The sequence below is a fragment of the Coturnix japonica genome, chromosome 1 (genome assembly GCF_054131305.1).
Source record: "Coturnix japonica strain WE chromosome 1, WE-NBRP24, whole genome shotgun sequence".
In the NCBI taxonomy this organism is placed as follows: Eukaryota; Metazoa; Chordata; class Aves; order Galliformes; family Phasianidae; genus Coturnix; species Coturnix japonica.
In genome coordinates, this window is record NC_140663.1 from 57,361,097 (window position 1) to 57,380,719 (window position 19,623).

The 19,623-nt window shown below is 44.8% G+C and overlaps 3 protein-coding genes across 3 annotated transcripts in view; 1 reads left to right on the forward strand and 2 right to left on the reverse strand.

Moving 5' to 3' along the window:
• The window catches only part of AGK (acylglycerol kinase), a 28,505-nt gene extending 17,799 nt beyond the window's left edge, over window positions 1–10,706 (reverse strand). The window contains exons 1-6 of the mRNA XM_015866723.3: window positions 10,583–10,706; window positions 6,257–6,296; window positions 3,546–3,625; window positions 2,406–2,481; window positions 1,215–1,307; window positions 227–259 (exon numbers count right to left, since the gene is read on the reverse strand). Coding sequence (XP_015722209.2) covers window positions 227–259; window positions 1,215–1,307; window positions 2,406–2,481; window positions 3,546–3,625; window positions 6,257–6,296; window positions 10,583–10,692 — 432 coding nt within the window. The 5' untranslated portion in view covers window positions 10,693–10,706. The remainder of the gene's footprint in view (window positions 1–226; window positions 260–1,214; window positions 1,308–2,405; window positions 2,482–3,545; window positions 3,626–6,256; window positions 6,297–10,582) is intronic.
• A 4,806-nt stretch (window positions 10,707–15,512) lies between these two features.
• Window positions 15,513–17,621, forward strand: LOC146762434 (uncharacterized). Its single transcript, XM_085521425.1, has one exon. The coding sequence runs from the start codon at window positions 15,734–15,736 to the stop codon at window positions 17,192–17,194; it is 1,461 nt and encodes a 486-aa protein (XP_085377551.1). The 5' UTR covers window positions 15,513–15,733; the 3' UTR covers window positions 17,195–17,621.
• A 1,514-nt stretch (window positions 17,622–19,135) lies between these two features.
• Window positions 19,136–19,623, reverse strand: part of TMEM178B (transmembrane protein 178B) — a 229,771-nt gene continuing 229,283 nt past the window's right edge. The window contains exon 5 of the transcript XR_014936326.1: window positions 19,136–19,265. The gene's annotated coding sequence lies outside the window, so the exon portion shown is untranslated. The remainder of the gene's footprint in view (window positions 19,266–19,623) is intronic.

Here is a 19,623-nt window from a genome sequence, read left to right on the forward strand (position 1 = left end):
GCTCTGTAGCTGGGAATTACCCAGAGACATGGCTTGAGAGACACTGTACTCCCCAAGAAAGGAAATGAAGAACAACGGGAAGTATTGCAGGACACCAGCATGGCTGACTCATTACACAGTAAACTGGCTTGGTATTAGTAAGCAACAACATCTGCAAAAGCCAGGCTGGACCAAGAGATCACAGTGGATTCACAAGACACCTTTTCTAGGAAATAAACTTCCTCACCTCATCCGCTCTGCGAAGAAGTCCAGTTATGACCTGGAAAACAAGAGAAAGGCTCATCTTTGAGAATTCTGTTTGCAGTGACTGTAGAAAGCTATGAAAAATTATACATATTTATCTTTTGCAAAGATTTAAGAAGCAGCTACTCTTTTTTTTACTATTACTTGCATGGGAAAGGACACAAATCCAGTGAGCAAACATGGTGCAAACAGCAGAGCTGAGTGCACATGAGTATGTATTGACATCACAACTGATGCCAGCATAAACCTTTTAACATAGAATAGACCCAGACAGCCCTGCATAAATTCTAGAACAGCACGGCTCAGTGCACAATTAACAATAATTGATTTTAAGGTAGGAGAAACGTTTAGATGGATTCCAACCACTTTCTTTTAAAATCATTGCATTTCATTTAGCCATTGCCTGATGAAATCAGTACTTAGCATTCCAGGAAATACTTTGGTAAAAAACAACCCGCCTTGAAAGAGAGTATTCTCCAGTTCTGTTGGCAGTGTGCTCTTGCCATTAATTGACTTGACAAAAGACATTTATTAAATACATACCACGCTTACTATCGCTCCCATATAAATATTAAATTTTTTGATTCCCGTTTAGGAAAACTTCCGTTCATCTTCAGAAGTATAGATAGGCTGAGAATGAACTTTGAAAATTAAACCATTACAGTTACATTGCACAGAAAGAGAAAGTTGGAAACAATTCTCCCCAAATAATTTTCTCATTGTGGAGTAAAATTCTGGAACACAGTTATGCCAGAGACTCTTATTCCCATCATCGCTTTTAGGCAAACAAAAACCAGTAGAGTTTTCTTATCCTTCCAAGATGATAATAGTGACTTAATATATGGATGTGGCAATGGACAAATCTCCAGTAACAACTATTGCGATGTTGCAGCCAGGTTACGTGGACTCAATCTTCTCACCCTCAGCCATGCTAAAATTCTCAGCAAACCAGCACAAAGCTGCAGCCATACCTCTTGTACTGTGCCATCTCCTCCTGCAATAATGATCAGATCTGTGTTTTCCATCAGTTCCATCAGTTTTTTTGCTTGTCCTTCATAATCAGTCTGAAGAAACAGAAATTCAAACATGAGAACCCAGGTGATTATTTCTAGGATAGATACATAAATGTGTGTGCTTTTAATATACAGAAGAGAATAAGAGTAATCTACCATTTTGTTTAGCAGTTATCTTCACATAAGCACGTAGTACTGTACGCCTCTTATATAACATTCTCTTAAATTTCTTCAACTTAAGAAACCAGTCCTTTGCCTAATACAATGTAAAAAAATAAACACACACACGGCCTAATGAGGCTTTCACTCAGTAGATTTAGATTATCCAGCAATAATCAAATTTGCAGACAGTTTTACATTTAAATAAACCCACAAACAAACCACTCTTGCAGAAAAAAGCATCTTTAGAGGCCAAAGTGATTGAGTGCATCTCCTGAAGCACAGAAACAGCTATATCAAGGGCTGCTGCCCAACAGCAGGCTAGGAAAGCTGCTAAAAACCAGTTTAGCATTAAGTTCTATGCTCGCTTTCTAAGTAGCAAACTGTTTTCTGCAGAATGAATGCTTTTTGCAAGGACATTTCAGACCCAGTAGTGGCATAGCTCTGTTTCACTCCCTTTCCAGATCTGAAGTTACAAAGCATTAGTTCTAATTCTTTTTCTCTTAAGCTGGACTATGTGTTTTCAATGATCAAAGAGTGGCATTAATAAAACAGCATCTTAACACTAAACAGAAGCTTAAGAAAAATATTCCAAGACAGAAATATATATATTGCAGGACATAGTGAGTACTAAACAATCCATATATTACAGCCTCAAAAACATGCAAAGAGACAGGAATTCATTTATGTTTACTTTTTCCAAAGAAACCCCCTCAGCTAAGTCAAGCCATTTACAGCTCAGCGTTCTGCTTCCATGAATTATCTGCAGATACACTGACAAATGTTAAGGGTAAAAACACAAACTTATTTTTGATTAACTTGAAGAGTTCCACTGCACATCAAAGCTCCTCGCTTCTGCATTCTGCAAGATGAAGCAGAACTGACCATTTCAGCAGCAACAGCCATGTACCACTAACCAGCACTCAAGTATGGAGAGAAGAAAGCAAAGAAGACACTATATTCCTATTCACAGAACCTATCAGTTCTCACCGTAACTATATTTACATCCAAGCCAGACAGGTGCAAAATTGGAGCAGCATTCTTCTCAAAAAGGTTCCTGGCTTTGCTAGAAGAAAATAAAAAAGGAAAAACAGGCATCGGTCGGGTGGCAAAAGAAAAAAACAAAAGAAAAGTAATAACTGAATAATGACAAGAAACATAGTTAAAAACAGAGCATACAGTTTATCGGTCACTCAACCTGCCAGCCAAAGACTAAATGTCATTTGTTTCAAATGCATTATATTTCATAGTCCTATCTGATCTGACAGCTTTTTGTTGCAGTTTTAATACATGCAGGAGGTTATCTGGCTTCCTCCAAAATTAGTTTCAAAAGTCAAAACAAGATCTCCAGAAAGAAAGTTACTGAAAAACTTATCTGACCTTCTTCTGGTACAGGATTTGTGCACGTTAATGCTTGTAACTCCATGGTAAAAGAATGATTTGTTAACTATAAATTACTTAGAAGTAGAAATATGAGAGATTTAAATTTAAAGTTGGAGGCTTTGATTTATTAACATCAGACATTTTTTAGTCATAGGTGTTTGGTGTAAAGGCACACAATTCCAAACACTTCTATAACAGATATGCCATCCCTATGGTATCTGTACTGAACCCCCCCAGAGGTGCAGCTGAGAAGAAGCCGAGCTGATGAGCAGAATCAGACATGCATCATATCCAAGATAACTCTTTTTTTTACTGAGTATGCAAAAGCAGCAGCTGACCTCTTCCAGGAGTCTTGCTCTGAACCCATATTTAGCCTCCCAGTTTGTGGGCACATCCCTTTAAAGGACATGTTCCTACAGAAGTCAGATCACTGAGGCTAACCTCAACTCTGAAAGAAATCAAGGCCAACTTTCTATGGTATTTGAGGTAAACACGCCACATACAAAGGGATGTGGAGAAATGACAAAGACTCAAATGCAGGATGAAGTATTTGGAAATCATTCTTTCAACTTGAGCATCTAATTCTGTTTACCATCCCAACATCTTCAGAGATACATACTTTGGCATAGTTAAGCAGCAGCAGCTTGGCATCAGAGGGGGACAAAAATGAGCTCAAAAATTGGCCAGTTTTTATAGTGAATGGCAATTAGATGTACAAATAGGAGAGTAGGGGAGGGGGAATTTTACCCTTTGCAAGCTGCTGGATTGAGGAACACTGTTGCTTTCTTCAAAGGCATATTGGAAGGAATCAGTTCGTTGCCAAAAACCTAAACAAGAGAAAAAGATCACAGTTTGGTTTAAGAATGTTGGTAAGGGAGCTCAAATTAATAAAAATTTTTATCTTGAAGAAGGTGGACACGGTGCACCAAACACTGTAGATTTTAGTGATCATCAGCTGCTTGAACTCAAAAGGACTTTCTCTTACCAACTTTGTTCAGGAAGCCTCTGCCATAGAAACATTCCAACTTCGCCAAGGAAGTTGCTGTGAGCAAACAAATGGTCAAAGAAATGGCAACAAACCAACCTTTCTGTAGTTTCACTCCCAAAACAGGTAAAAGAATGATTCTGTATTTTACCACAGTTGTTAGAGGAGCAGGATTGGGAAAGATACAACATATCACAGCTGTTAGAAAGGATTATTTACTCGGAAGAGCGCAATGTGATACATTTGCCTGCTCCAAACAACCTGAACAGGCTCATAAAAATGTACAAGTATTGGCATGACTGTTTCTTTATGTAATAGATGAGGACATTTATGTTACATATGGGGGCACTTCCAAAGCAAATTCTGATTTTCAAGACAGGTAATAGAAAAAATAATCATGCAACATCCTTTTAAGTTTTGCGATGTCAACTTAAGGCCGGAGATTAAAAATGATTATTGAATAGATAAGAAGGTATAATTTCAGAAAGGCAATATCCTTTTCAGCTCCTTGTTAAATGCATAAATCCAGGCACTGCATTTCTGGACTTCTAGGATGAAACTCGCTACTTTGTGATTATGAAAAACCCATTCTATGAGGCTTAACAATGCTTTATGAATGCAGAGATGTGATGTGCCTTTACAAGAAACTATCCCCACTTGACAGACTAACCAGTTTGCCACATAAGCAGCATCTATTTAATACATGCCCAGAGCTCAGTAACATCAGCCAGAGCCCACATTTGTGAAGTCCAAAGTCAGCTGACACTGGTTTATTCAAGAGAAGGAGGTGTAAGAGGTTTTCAGTTTTGTAAATGGGTTCTTTATTGTGGAAGCCTTCTATCATCATCCGCCGCCCCAAGGCTGTCATCACAAACTCATCTTTAAATTCAGATGTGTTCTTGCAGGAAGCGCTGCTGTAGGGGATGCTTTGGCAGGAAGGTGGGTTATCACCAATGTGGTACTGTATTAGGCTTAAGAACTCAAAAAACATATGTAAAAATAATAGGGAAAGCTCCCTGCTTTAACCCGACTAGACTTATTATGGAGTGAGTCTGCCTCTGTTTTGCCCAGCACTTATACAGTGCTATAAAAGCAAACAGCATTTTTCAAACAATTACTGATTGCTGCTATTCCAGAGAACAAATCAGACATTTAATGCCTCACTGCTACATTGCTGTGTTTTCAAGCAGTATTTGGCACTGACACTTCAGTGAGAACAGAAATTACAGTGAGAATTGATTACTAAGCTTTCTGGTTCATTCCTTTATAATGCAGGAGTCTTCCAAAGGATATTTTCCCAAGCTTTGCCCCCTGCAATTATAGGAAGTTCTACTGACAGTGCTATTGCACTTCCATTTACAAGAATAAGCCATAATGGAATAGATCCCATCGCTTAATGGCTGGAATTAACAAACAGCAAAGTTAGAATTTCCACAACAGAACTATCTTCTCATGTCAGCCCTTCCTTAGCAGTTATGACAACATGCACACTTAGGTATTGAAATTTCTCCTTATACATCACTTCATCATTACCTATTTTTTGTTTGTTTTTAAATGCCAGGAATTGGTCAGCATGCGTCAAACACTGAGGCAAAAACTGCTATTTTTGGCCATATAAAAGCATCTGTCACCGTGAGATCTCTGCAGTGAAAATCAATATGGAAGACATAAAAATAAAGAACAACAGATAGTCTGAGCTGAAATTGCATTTCACACTGAAGGTATGATTTATGGAAGTCATTTGTTTGTTGGTTTTTTTTGCTTTTTATTTATCATTATATTTTTCATTATACCTTATTATCTTTTTCCGTTATTGTTCCATAGAACTTGAGCTCCCTTATATCTGTTTTGACAAAAAAAGTCCCACAGTTCAGATCAGGTTGCTGTGAACATCTTTCCCTCAACATCTGGCAGCCCCAAATTGGGATTATTCAATGCACTGCAGCCATGAAGCAGGGTAACCTCAAGCAGAGCTCTTTAATGAGAAATATAGTCTTCATTATTCTCCTTAGGCCCCAGTACATAGCAGTGATGGGAGCAGTATCACACCCTAACAGCTGGCACAGGGAAGTGAGTTTGAAATGAACTTGTAGGAGGTAGAAAGACTCCTAAAATCTACATCATACCACCAAGGCAATCAGAGCCATCAGCACAGCATCCCTGATACATGCAAGGAGGAACTCAGTTTGCAGCAATGGAGGTGTGGGTAGCTGGAGCAGTGGCTGAAACCTCACACCCCAGTGAGGGCACTGTGCCATCCATCACAACAGCAGAGACAGGGCACGGAGGGTACGGAGCACCAGCTTCAGGCTGCAGGCCTGCCCGCCCTTTGGCACTGGAGCAAGGGAACACAGATGGCAGCATTACAAGGCTTGTCACGTAAAGAGGTCCTGCTGGGAACATCTCAGGAGCCCTGCACAACCAAGATAAGAGGGGGATTTTAATCTAAGTTTATCATTTTAAATGGTATTACCTGGGCTTCTAGGCACGCAGCTCTCCGTAGCAGGTTATCGCTATTAGATAAGACAGAACAGAGAGTGGACATTAGGTTGAGTAAGTTTAGAGCAATTTGCTCTTTTTCAAGATAAAGGTATGTACCCTTTTCACACATGCTCTAAAATAAAACATTCCATTTCTTTAAGGCCTGTTTAGCAAACGTTTAAGGATAAAACACACTCTTTTAAGCACATTCTGCATATGCACACAAACACCCTTTCTACAGTAAAGAAAAAGAGAAAACAAAGACCAGTGTGCTGAGATTACATAAGCCATGAGACATTGCACCACTGTGATTTATGTTTGAACTGGTACATAACTGCACTCCAGATCTAAGCTGCTTTTCCTTTAAAAATAAAAGTTAATACTGCCTGTTATTTGTACTGAAGGTACTTACCATTTTGGGAATACAAGAACAAGGACATAGAGTTGACTCTAAGCATAACTACTATAGACTTAACTCTTTGCGCATTACAGCTGTGAACTCTCCCTCCCCCCAGTCTGTAAGCTGACCACATTAATGCAGGGCCTACCACCTAGACAGGTGTGAGCACAGACTAAGTAAGGCCAGAGAGGTGAAATAACCCAATACACCTCAGTGAAACTTCAAAATAAAGAAGCAAATATCAGTATTAGATGTGACACTGATAGTCATGTCAGAAAGAGACTCCAGACTCTAATCTGTATGCTTGCCATTGGTGACATGAGCAAGGTGGAAGACAGCACGCTGGTGGCAAGCAAATTGGAAGCAGAGCTACTCAGTGTGCAGCACATTTCAGCTCTTCTCCAGACTGAAATGAGTCCTGTTCTGTAGCACCCAGCTTCATCTGTCCTCTGGCTACAAGACACTCCTGTCTATGTGCTAAAACCAATTATCCATCAGCAAGGCAGTATCAGGCCTGCTTCTGCATCACAGCCCTTGTCTTCAGTAACCAATTAACCTGTACACAGGGACTGGTGGCCACCAATGTTGTCCTGAATGTCTCCTGCCAGAAGAGCACAGATGTGCACTACATAGTCTGTCTGCTCCCAGGGCAAGTGCCCAGCTTTTGGGAGCTTCCAAAACAAGACCACAGCACCCTCTTTGCTTGATATCAACATTTACTTTCACCTTGGCTTTTGAAAGACAGGAAAGACAAACCTAGGTTTGTATCAGCTTCACCCAGAATGTAGAATTTACACTCTGTGTTTTCAATGACATCGTCCACTCAGGGAGACACGCAGAAAGGTGACAAAGTGAGTTATCAGTTGGCAACCACACAGGGACCAACATTCAAATTACAGATAACAACAGCACTCAGATGGCTGGCAAGCGGTCAAAGGCCCAGATGCTTCGCCAGCATTTTCTATGGAGAATGCCAATACTTCAATGTATACAGAGTTAAGCAGAGCATCTGAGGAGTCCGTCGCCTCAGCACCACACAGCAGCCCCCATCCTGACAAGATGATGACGACTCACCCAGTGGAACCACTGCAACACTTTGCCCAAATTGCAGTGAGACAAGCCGACATACACCATGCAAGAGATAAAACTGCTGCTCCTGCCATCTCTGATGGCTCACTGCACCACTCAGGATGTAGGAAGGGCAGCAACAGCCCCACTGAGGAGAGAAGATCCAGGATATGAACTGGGAAGGTGTGAGGTGATTTGGTGAACATGTAAAAACAATCCTATGATATCTTGCCTTGCTATTTCTTCATCAATATGGAAACATTTCAAGTAAGACAAGATGATGAGTACAATTTAAAGCAATTTGAATTTTATACTATGACTCCCTGAGCTCATGAAGTCAACAGGCATCAGTAGCTACTGCTCAGAAACACAGCCAGAATTAAGCTGTGTACCCTTTTTCCATCCTATTAAGTGAGAAAAGAGGTTTTTAAAAGGCAAGTTGATTACTTCTCTGTAATCAGTCTTGTCTGGATATGTTAAATAGAAGCGAGGCACTGAGTACAAACATGTCTCTGACAATCTGCACACCCTCCATGGTTTGATCTAGCATATAAAATTCAGTGCCCCTCACACCTGTAGTATGATATACCACTATCTCTGCCTGCCCAGGGTGGTAGTGTAGTCGCCATCCCTGGCAGTGTTCAAGAGGCGTCTGGATAGGGAGCTAGGAGATATGGTTTAGTAGTTTTTCTGTAGGTATGGTAAAGGGAGGACGGTTGGACTAGATGATCTTGTAGGTCATTTCCAACCTTGTGATTCTATGATATACTATTGATTAAAATGATGATAATTCATGTAATCGAGTGATATTAAAGAGTGATAACCTCATATATGACAGTACTGAGTATTCAATTTATTTCTCCAATATTGTAAGGGTATTTGCTATCCCAAATACAAGGCAACCAATTTTAGATTCTCTTTTGTGAGAAACAAAGGAATGTTAAGGTTCACCAAGGCATTCCAAAAACAGCAACAGGGTTTTAGTTAACAGTAGTTCAACCAGCCACTATGCCTATCACTCCACACATGAAAAGTTTTTCCTATCTCCTGATTAATGTCAATTTTGAAGAGGCATTGCCCATTATACTACACATACAGTTCATCTGAATCACAAATGGTTGAGGGGGAATCTGCACTCTTTGCTCTTCTAGTTCATTCAAAAGCCCCTTCCTGTTAAACCAGTCAGTATTTGAACAAACACCTCCAAAGATGAAAGGCTAACACATTGATCCAGAAACTAAATGCTACAAGAAAAAAGCACCACGCAAGACCAGGCTAAGAAATTCCTTGGCCTTTACAAGCCATCAACAACCTTTAGACTAATTCAGAGAAGAATCCTTTCACTGCAGTGTCCCTCTCTCCTTTACAGCCGATGAAACACAATGGCATCAACATCAGACCCCCAGCACAGCCCACATTATGCTGGAGGGGGACAACAAAGGGTCTGAGTTTTGGCTGGTCCTGTGTGGAGCCAGCAGTTGGACTTAATGCTCCTCATGGCTCTTTCTCAAATTGGGATATTCTATTTAAGTGCAGGGAAGATGCACAGAGGATGAGTCTGGAGAAGGTAACATTCTCCATATCCCCGATCTGTCTATGCAGCATTCCCCAAAGTCTTAAGCAAGTGCTTCAGAGTTCTTGTGTCTTTATGAGCAGCCTGAGACTGACTACAGAAGAGTTGCCATTTATTTGCAGGGCAGATAGTAGCAGCTCCACTTAATGCAGGCATCATAGCCTCTGCATCCAAAAGAAGAATGAACCTTGATAAGTCAGAATATCAAATGAACTTCTCAGAAATTTCATGAGGATGGAAAAGCCAAGAAGAAGGATGCAGGAGGGTTCAGCTCCAAATAAATGAGCAACACCTCAGACAGCTAATTCCAGGAAGTCAGAGGCTAATCTGAACCAATGCTGTGCTAAAGCAAGCCCTTTCATCAGAAATTCCTGCAATGCCTGAAAATGAAGCACAAGACTTCACTAAACCTTTAATCTGTTCTACGAGGGCAAATATAAGTCTAGTAGTATGTCTGGTGCATAGTAATTTAACCTGTGATGCTACTAACAGCAAGACACAGAGCCAACACAGCCCATGTATGGCTCTCTCCTTGATCTGTCCAAGTGTAACTGGTATAGAAACAAAAGAATCGGGGCTGACTGACATATGAAAAGAAATGCAAAATCCACTATCACATTTGGAAGCAAAACAGAAACTACAAAGAGAGCCCCTAGCCTACCCCTGTTGATGCGCAGCCAGGTGAGAAGACCTTCTGTACTGATGGACAGCCAGCTGAATATGAGCCAGCAGTGTGCCCAGGTGGCCAAGGCCAGTGGCACCCTGGCTTGTATCAGGAATGGTGTGGTGAGCAGGACTAGGGAAGTCATCCTGCTCCTGTATTTGACATTGGTGAGGCCTCACCTCGAGTACTGTGTTCAGTTTTGGGCACTTCAGCACAGAAAGGACATGGAGGTGCTGGAGCAGCTCCAGAGAAGGGAAACGAGGCTCGTGAAGGGCTTTGAGAATATGCCCTATAAGGAGTGACTGAAGGAACTGGGGCTGTTTAGTCTGGGGAAGGGGAGGCTGAGGGGAGACCTTATTGCTCTCTTCAAATACTGAAAAGGTATTTGAGTGAGGCTGGTCTCTTCTCACTGGTGACATATGACACGACAAGGGGAAATAGCCTCAAGTTGCATCAGGGGAAGTTTAGGTCAATTATAAAGATCTTTTCCAATCTGAGTAATCCTATGATCCTATTCTGCGCACACAGAGCAGTTCTGCTACACACCCGGCCCGACAACGAACAGGACGCAGAGCCGCCCGCCCCTCAGCCCTCCGCCCCAAGCGGCACTTACCAGTGCTTCCCGTACAACCAGTTCCCCCCCCAGCTCAGCAAGCACACACCGAACGTAGTTTTCTTCCAGTGATTCCTCAGCGTGGCGAACACCTTCCCCGCCCCCGCCATGCCGTCGGGAACCCGGAGGGAAACGAGGAACGGCCCGCGGCCGCCGCCGCCCGGCTCGGCTGGAAACGGCAGCCATGGCCCTGCGTTCCGGGCTGCCAGCACGGAGGTCACTTCTAAGATAAGACCCTCTCACAGAAGATCTGTGTACTCATAGAAGTGGATTCCCTTCTCGCCTCAGCAATTTTTGGGACGTTATCTGAGAAATTGGTCTGGAAATTTGAGATGGTGCTTTTTGACAGCTGCCCTTAGAAGAAGCACTGCAGACAGCAGCGACATATTGTGTGCTTATCCCATTATCAGGCTTTACTTTGGATGCAGATCCGTTCTGCTATCCCTCCTGGCAAACATGCATGTCCTAGTTTTTGGCTGTGGCTGCTGATTGCCCTCAAGGTAGATCACACCTGCCGTGCTCTCAAATGTACCAGGTACTTCCTTTTTAGGTCTCCTAGTTTTTGCATGTCAGATCAATAGAAGTAGGTAGTAGGATAAGTGCAATGAAAAATGAGAGGATAGAGGGCTGATTTTGAGCATCCTCTGTATCACATACTGTAGTCAAATAAAATGACTATTACCTTTTCCAGAAAACTGCTTGGAGGAGGCTGCAATACGTCCTTGGGTTTCTTACGATTGCTGGATGGTTTGTGTGAAAAGAAGTCAGTGTTCGAAAGGCTGCCCCACAACTGTAATGCTTGACATGGGATTTATCACCTAAAATTACTACGCAAATTAATTGTGAAGACAAGTGCGTGCCTCATCCCAGACCATGATTCAGGGACATATCTATAACATTAGAAAAGTCACATGCTTAACTGGATAAGTTCTCTTCTTAGCTAGAGTACATGGCAGAAACAGTAAAGGAGGGATGCTTTTCTACCACTTGGCAATGCTCTATGATTGTACATATGTAAGTATTGTTCAAGGACAGAGAATTATTCTTCTTTTCTATTCAGTACAACTTGTCCCCAAGTCCTCACCTCAGCTAACTTGTCTGTGTTGCTGTGTTTCTGCCATGATCGTTCCTCTGGGAACAGGACTGAAGTCACTGCTTTCATCACGTGATATGTAGTTATGAGTTGGACCTTCTGATACCTCCATGGAAGCTGTGAAAAGAGTCCTATTCCCAGCCACCAGCTGGTCTTCTATTCAAATTCACAGCCTGAAAGCTAATTCTAGCCATATGGTCTGCAGATAATCCCCATATGTCTGAGCTGGGTGACCCTATCCTGCATCTCCAGTACATTCTACATCAGCACTCTGTGAAGGCAGGGAGAGTTTCTTTACTTGATGGTAGCATGAAGGATAAGCTCCGTCTGTCCCCCACACCTACCTTTATACACCTTATTGATATAGCTGTGGCAAGAGTGGGAGGCTGGAGGGAGCATCTTTTAGCACAGAAACCTTAAGCTTTTGTGCTGCTGATGAGAAAACCCCAGACTGCAAATCTCTCCATGCTTCTGGCCAAGGGAGATTGAACTCTGTTTTAATTCTGCAGCACCTGAGCACCAAACATGATTTACAGTGGATAGAGCCCTTGTTCTTGGTCCCTTGGGGTGTCTCTCCAGATCAAACTGTGGGATAGGAGCTCCAGCCTTACTGGTTTCCACACATCCAACTTTTCTCTCTCTGCAGGCCTATCTCTCCCACAGGACTGAGCTGCAGAAAGTGCTGTTTCCTTGCCTAGGGCTTCCCATGCTTGCTGAAATCTCTGGTGGGTTTTCCAGTTGGTGTTTCTTTACTTGTGCTCTCCAACTCATGGGCCCAGCATCTGCAGCATCCCTTCCATTTCTACGTCCCTCTCCATTCCACTCTGGCCCGTGTCCTGTGTAATAACAGGGTGTATTGCAGCCATTGAAGCTAACCGGAGAAATTCTGTGTTTGTGGTAGCAGGAAAAGTTCATGATGGATTCTTTTGCCCTCATTTTCAGCTCTGCCCAAAGGTGCAAGCCCATGGGGCATTCATGTCTGCAGTCAGTGCCTGCTCCACTGGTGTGGAGAGAGGTCTGAATTACACTGACAGAGTTTTTGGTTGGGTAATTCAGAGGCACTCTATGTGAGAATAATCCCTTCCATCCACTTTTCCTATTCTATTCAGTAAGCAGAACACAATATGAGCTTCACCCTCCCTAGATCAAAATTCAGGAGCGTGCCCAGCATATTTCTACAGCAAAAAAAATCACTGCTTTTGTGCCATGCCCTCTCTTCCTGTGGCTGGACTATTACACAGAAATATTCCCCAATTCTCGGAGTTTATTAACCTTTTTTCCAAGGGAATGAATGGAGATATTCACAGCTTTTGAACAGTCGCAGAAACCCATTACATTTCTCTGTGGTAATCTTGTCGGGAGGTTGTTCCTTTAGCAGAGACATTTCAGGAGGCTCTGCGCCTACTCCCAACCTATTTGGATTCAGTAAATGCAGGTGCCACTGAGGCATTAGAATGAGCAGTCCTGGCTCCAAGCTTTAAGAGGAGCCCCATTCTGTCCCACTGCCAGCACCAGCTGGGTTGGGTATCCCTTAGGTCTGCTTTGAATGAGAGAACAAGGACAGTGCCCCAGGCTGGGATCAATCCCTTCACTCAGCAGCACAAAACCCAATGCATAAAAATCCATGGCAACTTCTGTGTTTGATAAACTATTTGTTTTTATTGAATATGACAGTGAGGGCTACTCTGAGGATATCATTTTAATCACTGGTAGGGGATTCTGTTCTTATAAAGTCCTGCTGGTCCAGACTAAGGTCATTCATCCTGAAGCTGGAGGCAGTACCCATTTGGATGGTGGAAGCTGGCATCCATCCTGCTGGTAACATCAAGCCTCCACAGGCAGGTGTTGACACTGCCACCAACAGAACTTCAGAGTGGATGATTTACAGCCACCAGATTCTCACACAGGTAATTTGCTTTCAGCAGAGATTAATGCTCATTGTTTAATGAAAGTAAATAAATTTGTATTCTCTCCATTTGTTGTACAACTGGATAAGAGACAAGGTAGGAAACCAGGGCTTTTGTGCTGTTTCCCTGTTGTTATGTACTACATACCTATAGTTACATTAAGATATCAGCTGCCTTAAAGTCCTGCTGCTGCTGCTGTATACCATCCTGGTTGCATCCTATAGGCAGATGATATTACGTGCAGAAAAACTCCAGCAAAGTACCAATACATCTGCAGCAATGACTCATTTTTTACTGAGGCAATGACATTCTAATCTACGGACCAGATGGAATGGGCCTTGGGCAATTGTAATCAAAGAGCAACAGCCACATTTTGAAGGAAGAAGAGATTCCCAGTTGGTTTCCCACTAAATACTTCTATTTTCATTTTGTTTTGACTCAGTCGTGTGCATCACCATGGCCCGCTGCACACATCTGGCTGGTATCTTAAACCATATAGCTGGAACATTGCTGTGTATACTCAAAGTTTCACTTCTTCCAAAGACAGTACCAGTGTCCTGTGACAACATATTGTTTTATACTTGTTGTTAGGTGGAGTTGGGGGACTGCAGGATAAGTCGCAGTAGAAGGCTGGATGAGAAAATCCATCACTGTAATAAAGAACCACTCCCATTCGTCTTCACTGACCAGATAACTTTGCCACTACAAAAGCTAGACAATTAATTTGACTTGGATTTTGAAGCACAAAATATGGCCACGTAGGAAAAGTGTAATCCTGCCGGGTTACTACAGATGGTCGTACTTCAGTCCCTGCCTCAAGACATATCCGGCATCTTATTCTGAAACTGAACTTTGCTTATAAATGACTGCTGGCCATTTCACTGGTCTATGAAACACAGTTACTGTTATCAGGTGTTGGTAGTGCATAACTGCATTTTGAGATTGTTTTTTGTTTAGTCTGTTTCTTTATTTTGTTATTCTTCCAATTAGTTCGAGTAGAAGAAAACCTGATATCTTGCTTTTTAATTATCTCTTAGTTTCCAACTATCTCAAAGGCCATCATTTCACTCTGCCCATCAGAAAATCTGCTGGAGTTACAGATCTGACTATCCTATCACATATACTGTATCTTTAGGTTTCCGAAGACATCTGAGTTCATCAAGAGGGATTCTGTCTAAACTCTGTAGCATTTTCAGCAGGCCGATTTAAACAAGCTCGGTGGCTACTTTTTGTTCTGTGCAGTTTTACATTGCATTTTATATTTCAGAAAGTAGCTAAGCAATGTGTTTTAAACATAGCAGTTGTTATAATCATGTTGTTAATTTATGAAGTTCAGGTCTTCATCACAAACTGGATGTAACTCCATTGACCACAACTCATTAAGCCTGGCCATCCAGCCAGTGTTTCAACCAGAAGAGAGTAAACTCATCCAAATCATGGGCAGCCAGCTTCCCCACGAGGACGCTGATATGGAGGGGCAGTGCCTGGAAGTGGCACTGTGGTCACCTCAGATGCAAATACAAACACACGCATGTGAGGTGCTGCTGAGGCTACTGCTGTGGGGGCAGAAGAACTGCAGTGACATCACTGAGCCACAGGCTGTGATGTCAGAGAGAGATGCACTGTGACTGCAGCACCATCACTGTTCATCTTTGGGTGCAGGGAGCCTGGCCCAGTCAGTCTCGAGCCTGGACTCCTGCCGAGCGCTTGTGCGAGGTTGGAAGTGGAGCGAGCATTTGTCTTGGGTGCTGGGCTGTGCTTTGGGCACTGATGGCAGCGGCTCTCGCTGCCTGTCCCTACAGCCAGCACCTGTATTTCCCTGGCCTGCCTGCCTCAGGCAGCCGGGGCCCCACAGGGTGCACTCATAGCAGCAGAGGTGAGCGGGGTGGGGACACGTCCCCCAGGGTAGAGACTGGGTGCGTGCTGGGACTTGGGGAGCTGCCAGGGCCAGGGCTGCAGTCTGAGAGACCTCCGTGGGCATGGAGCATGGGGTGGCCCCTTAGGGCCGGGAAGGTGTCATACTGAGGGACCTGGGCTTTTCTTCTGTCTGTTCATGGGATGGAGAATGATCGCAACCTCTTTCCCTCTTGCAGTGCTCAACATTCACGGCTGAGGCTCTGGTGAACAACAGTGGGCCACAGCAAAAGGACCATGGCAGCGGAGCAGCAATGGGTATGTCCCATCTGCAATGATGTGCGCAAGGACATTGCCTACACAGTGCCGTGCCATCATGGGTTCTGCCTCGGCTGCATCCTGCGCTGGGGCAAGCAGAACAAGAGCTGCCCGCTCTGCAGAAGGGACATGGAAGTGGTCAAGGTCACCGAGTGGGATGACGACGACCTGAACTTCGTCATCCGGCCTCCAGCACCACCAGTACCTGCCTGCTTCCAGGAGGGCATTGCTCGGACCTTCGGCTTCAGCCCTTCGTCATCTCCTCTGATGTCTCCTCTGCCATTCTCAGATGAGGAAGAGGATGAGGAGGCAGATGAAGAGGAAGGTGAGGAGGCTGATGAGGAGGAGGACGAGGAGGACGAGGAGGAGCCTACAGCAGGTGGTCTCCTTGCTGAGACCTGGGCACAGTTGTTCCAGCTGCACCCGGAGATCCTGGCCCCTGTGCTGCCCTGGCTGCGCCAAAGGCTGAGCACCGTGTTGGGCATGTACTGGTGGCCAACACTGGCTGCAGAGAGCTTCATCCAGAACGGCCTGTGTGACATCGGGCTGGACACTGAGCGGCTGGCAGACCTGATATGGCCTGTGCTGAGGGATGAAGCTGAGCCATTCATCCAGGAGCTGGTCGACACCATCGTGCGCCAATGCAGCCAGGAGGCCCACAGACTGCTGGGTCTGCAGGGCGCCCACGTGTCTGGGGGGCAGGAGGAAGAGCCTGCAGCCTGGGGGCAGGAGGACAGCCGTGTGGCCGCCCCTGGCCCGGAAGCCTCCCCACAGGTGACCTTCCCATCAAGGTCCGGACTCTATGGCAGCACCGCAAAATCCATTAGAGAGGAGCAGCCCAGCACAGCAGGGGCTGACATTCCAGCGATAAACGAGGAGATGGAGCCAGCGGCGGCAGCTGCTCCCTCTGCCCAGGGCAGCAGCCCCTCCACTCCCGGCCACTCTCCTGAGAGGACCCGGCGGCCCCCGAAGAGAAGAGCCGACGACGACGAGGACCCACAGCCGCCCTGCAAGAGGCCGCCCCGTCTGCAGGGCGACCACGTGTCTGGGGGGCACGAGGAGGGTCCTGCATCCTGGGGGCAGGAGGACAGCCGTGTGGCCGCCCCTGGCCCCGCAGCCTCCCCGCAGGTGACCTTCCCATCAAGGTCCGGACTCTTCGGCAGCCCCTCGACGTCCATCAGAGAGGAGCAGCCCGGCACGGCAGGGGCCGACATTCGTGCGGGTCCCAGTCACGGCCCCGCCGCACACACGGCGAGGGAAGCGGAGCGGCCCCACGAGGAGATGGAGCCGGCGGCGGCAGCAGCTCCCTCTGCCCAGGGCAGCAGCCCCTCCGCTCCCGGCCACTCTCCTGGGACGGCCCCGCGGGTCCCAAAGAGAAGAGCCGAGGACGACGAGGACCCACAGCCGCCCTGCAAGAGGCCGCCCCCTCGGAGGGACTAGCAGGGCTGCGCTTCTCCTCCATTAGTACATCAAACAGAGTTCTTAGAGGTACCATGAAAGATCATCGACTGCAACAGAGATTATACTCATCTCTGAATTGCAAGCCACGTCATCTAATGAACAGGAGCACTACATAACTAAGAAACATTTTAGAACGTAACACCCTAACAGCAATGGCTTCAGCATTAGCTTTGGGTACAGACAGGATTGTTTCAACAAAGAAATATACTGAAGATGTGTCTGTTTTCATAACATCTTAACAATTCTGCATGCATTTGTACTTCAGCCAACAATGACAATGCTATAGTGCATTGCCATACTATAAATGCTATGCAATTATGTCTTGCATATAATATATTGCTATACATTGCTATAATATATACAAATTATTATTTCAATGCATTGCAAATAAATATCTCTGAATATATTAAAGTCTATTGTCTGTTGTTTTCATATATGAAAAGTTGAATATTCTATGGCAGTATATATTTTGCAGTACACTCTGTCCGTAAAGTGGACGTGGTTCGCAAGATAAAGCTTTTCAACCTTTAACCATTGTTCTTCCAGTTGGTTTCCCAAAGAAATCCAGAAGACCTCTTCTTGCTCTCATGTATGTGGTTGCTTGGAATGATGCACCCGTTATATAGCTAGAGAGTCCTCTGTGAAGTGGCATTATATTGAGAGTAAGCACCTGTTACTCATGGTTTGACACAAAGCCTGGTTACTGGAAGTCAAGGACACACCTCAGAGTTGTACATCTGTTGGTGTGGATGTATGGGGGTTGCCAGCACTTTATGAGAGCAGTGGGACACCAGCAGCTGCGTATTCACTTGAGATTGTCACCTCTGGCACACAGTGAGTTACGTGGTCTTCTCTGAATCCAGGAGAGGAGAGAAGAAGGGGAGGATGTGCCTGATGTGTCCCCAGGAGGGGTGGGCATCCACTGAAGTGTGTTCATTCAAGGCTATGTGGCTGCTTTTCCCCATTTGGAGCCACAAATCCATGCGGCAGCACCAGGTTCCTTACTGTAACCACGAAACGTCATGAAGGATGATTTAGAAAGGAAAGGTTTGATTTTGTAGTGAGCATCCCTGTTAGTGCTGTGCTGCCAGGCTTTTGTTGCTGGTCACTCATAGGTGACAGGAGCTGGACAAGCAGAGCCCTTGGAATCCAGGAGCTTTCTGGGCGTGCAGTACAATCACTTGGGCTTGTCAAAACCTCACGGTTTGTGCTGAAGCTGGTATTGTAGCTGCAGCAAACATCAGGTCACAGAATGACAGAATCGTAGGGGTCGGGTGGGACCTTTGGAGATCATCAGGTTCCTCTGAGCATCGCTGAGTCTTGCCTCACAACAGCTGGGCCAGCTTGAGCCAAGCATCAGTCGCCACATCATTCACCACAATGAAACGTATTTCCCGGTAACTTGGGAATCATTGTGTCTTTGGCTAAGGAGCACTGCTTTCTTCCTTATCCACATTTATTTAGTCTGTGACATAGTTACTGTGTCTTCAACAGAAATCACCCTCAAGATATCATCTAATTATCTTCTCATCATTCTGAAAATCTGTTTGGTATTACCAGTAACCTCATCACTACAACTGCAACACTCATTAACCAAACAGACAATAAAAATATATGCAATGCAGCAGTGATATTGCACTGGAATCTCACACTGAGTGATGGATAATTCTGATCAGATTGTTCTCGTACATTATTTTCTGTGAAATATTTGAATAGTTCAAGAAAACCTTGTTTCAGTCACAAGGTTCTCTTGTAGAGCCTGGATATTTGATGTGATCCTTAAAAGTATGGCAAGGACCAGAAATGGACAGAGCCTTCATGTGGGAATTGGGAGTCATCTCAGCAGGGGTGACATCGCTGGAATTTCATGGCACACACTGGTCCCTGTGCAGGCCCTGGGGGATGCTGAAGATGCAACAAGGTTGAGCTCTGTGATAGTGATCCAGCATCTCCTGGGCTCATCCCCTGCTTCTGGGTGACATCCTGGATGGTCTTGCTTGGGACTGGGAGGCTGTCATTTTCCTGACAGGCAGCGGCTCCTGGCACTGCACTGAGAAAAGCAAAACCACAGAATTATTCTGAGCCATGGATGTTTAGAAGATGGGAGGCCTGATCCTCAGCTCCTGGAAGTATGGCACCCAGGGCATAAGGCCTAGCCAGCATGGATTCATGATAGGCAGGTCATGCTTAACCAATCTCATCTCCTTCTACGATTGGGTAACCAGGCTGGTAGATGAGGGTAAGGCAGTTGATGTAGTCTACCTAGACTTCAGCAAAGCCTTTGACACGGTTTCTCACAGTATCCTCCTGAGGAAACTGTCTGCCTGTGGCCTAGACAGGTATAGCCTTCTCTGGGTAAGGAACTGGCTGGAGGGTTGTGCCCAGAGGGTAGTGGTTAACGGAGTTAA

What these genes read in the sequence shown, in the direction of transcription:
- LOC146762434 (XM_085521425.1), top strand. Translation starts at nt 15,734, where the DNA reads ATGGCAGCGGAGCAGCAATGGGTATGTCCCATCTGCAATGATGTGCGC.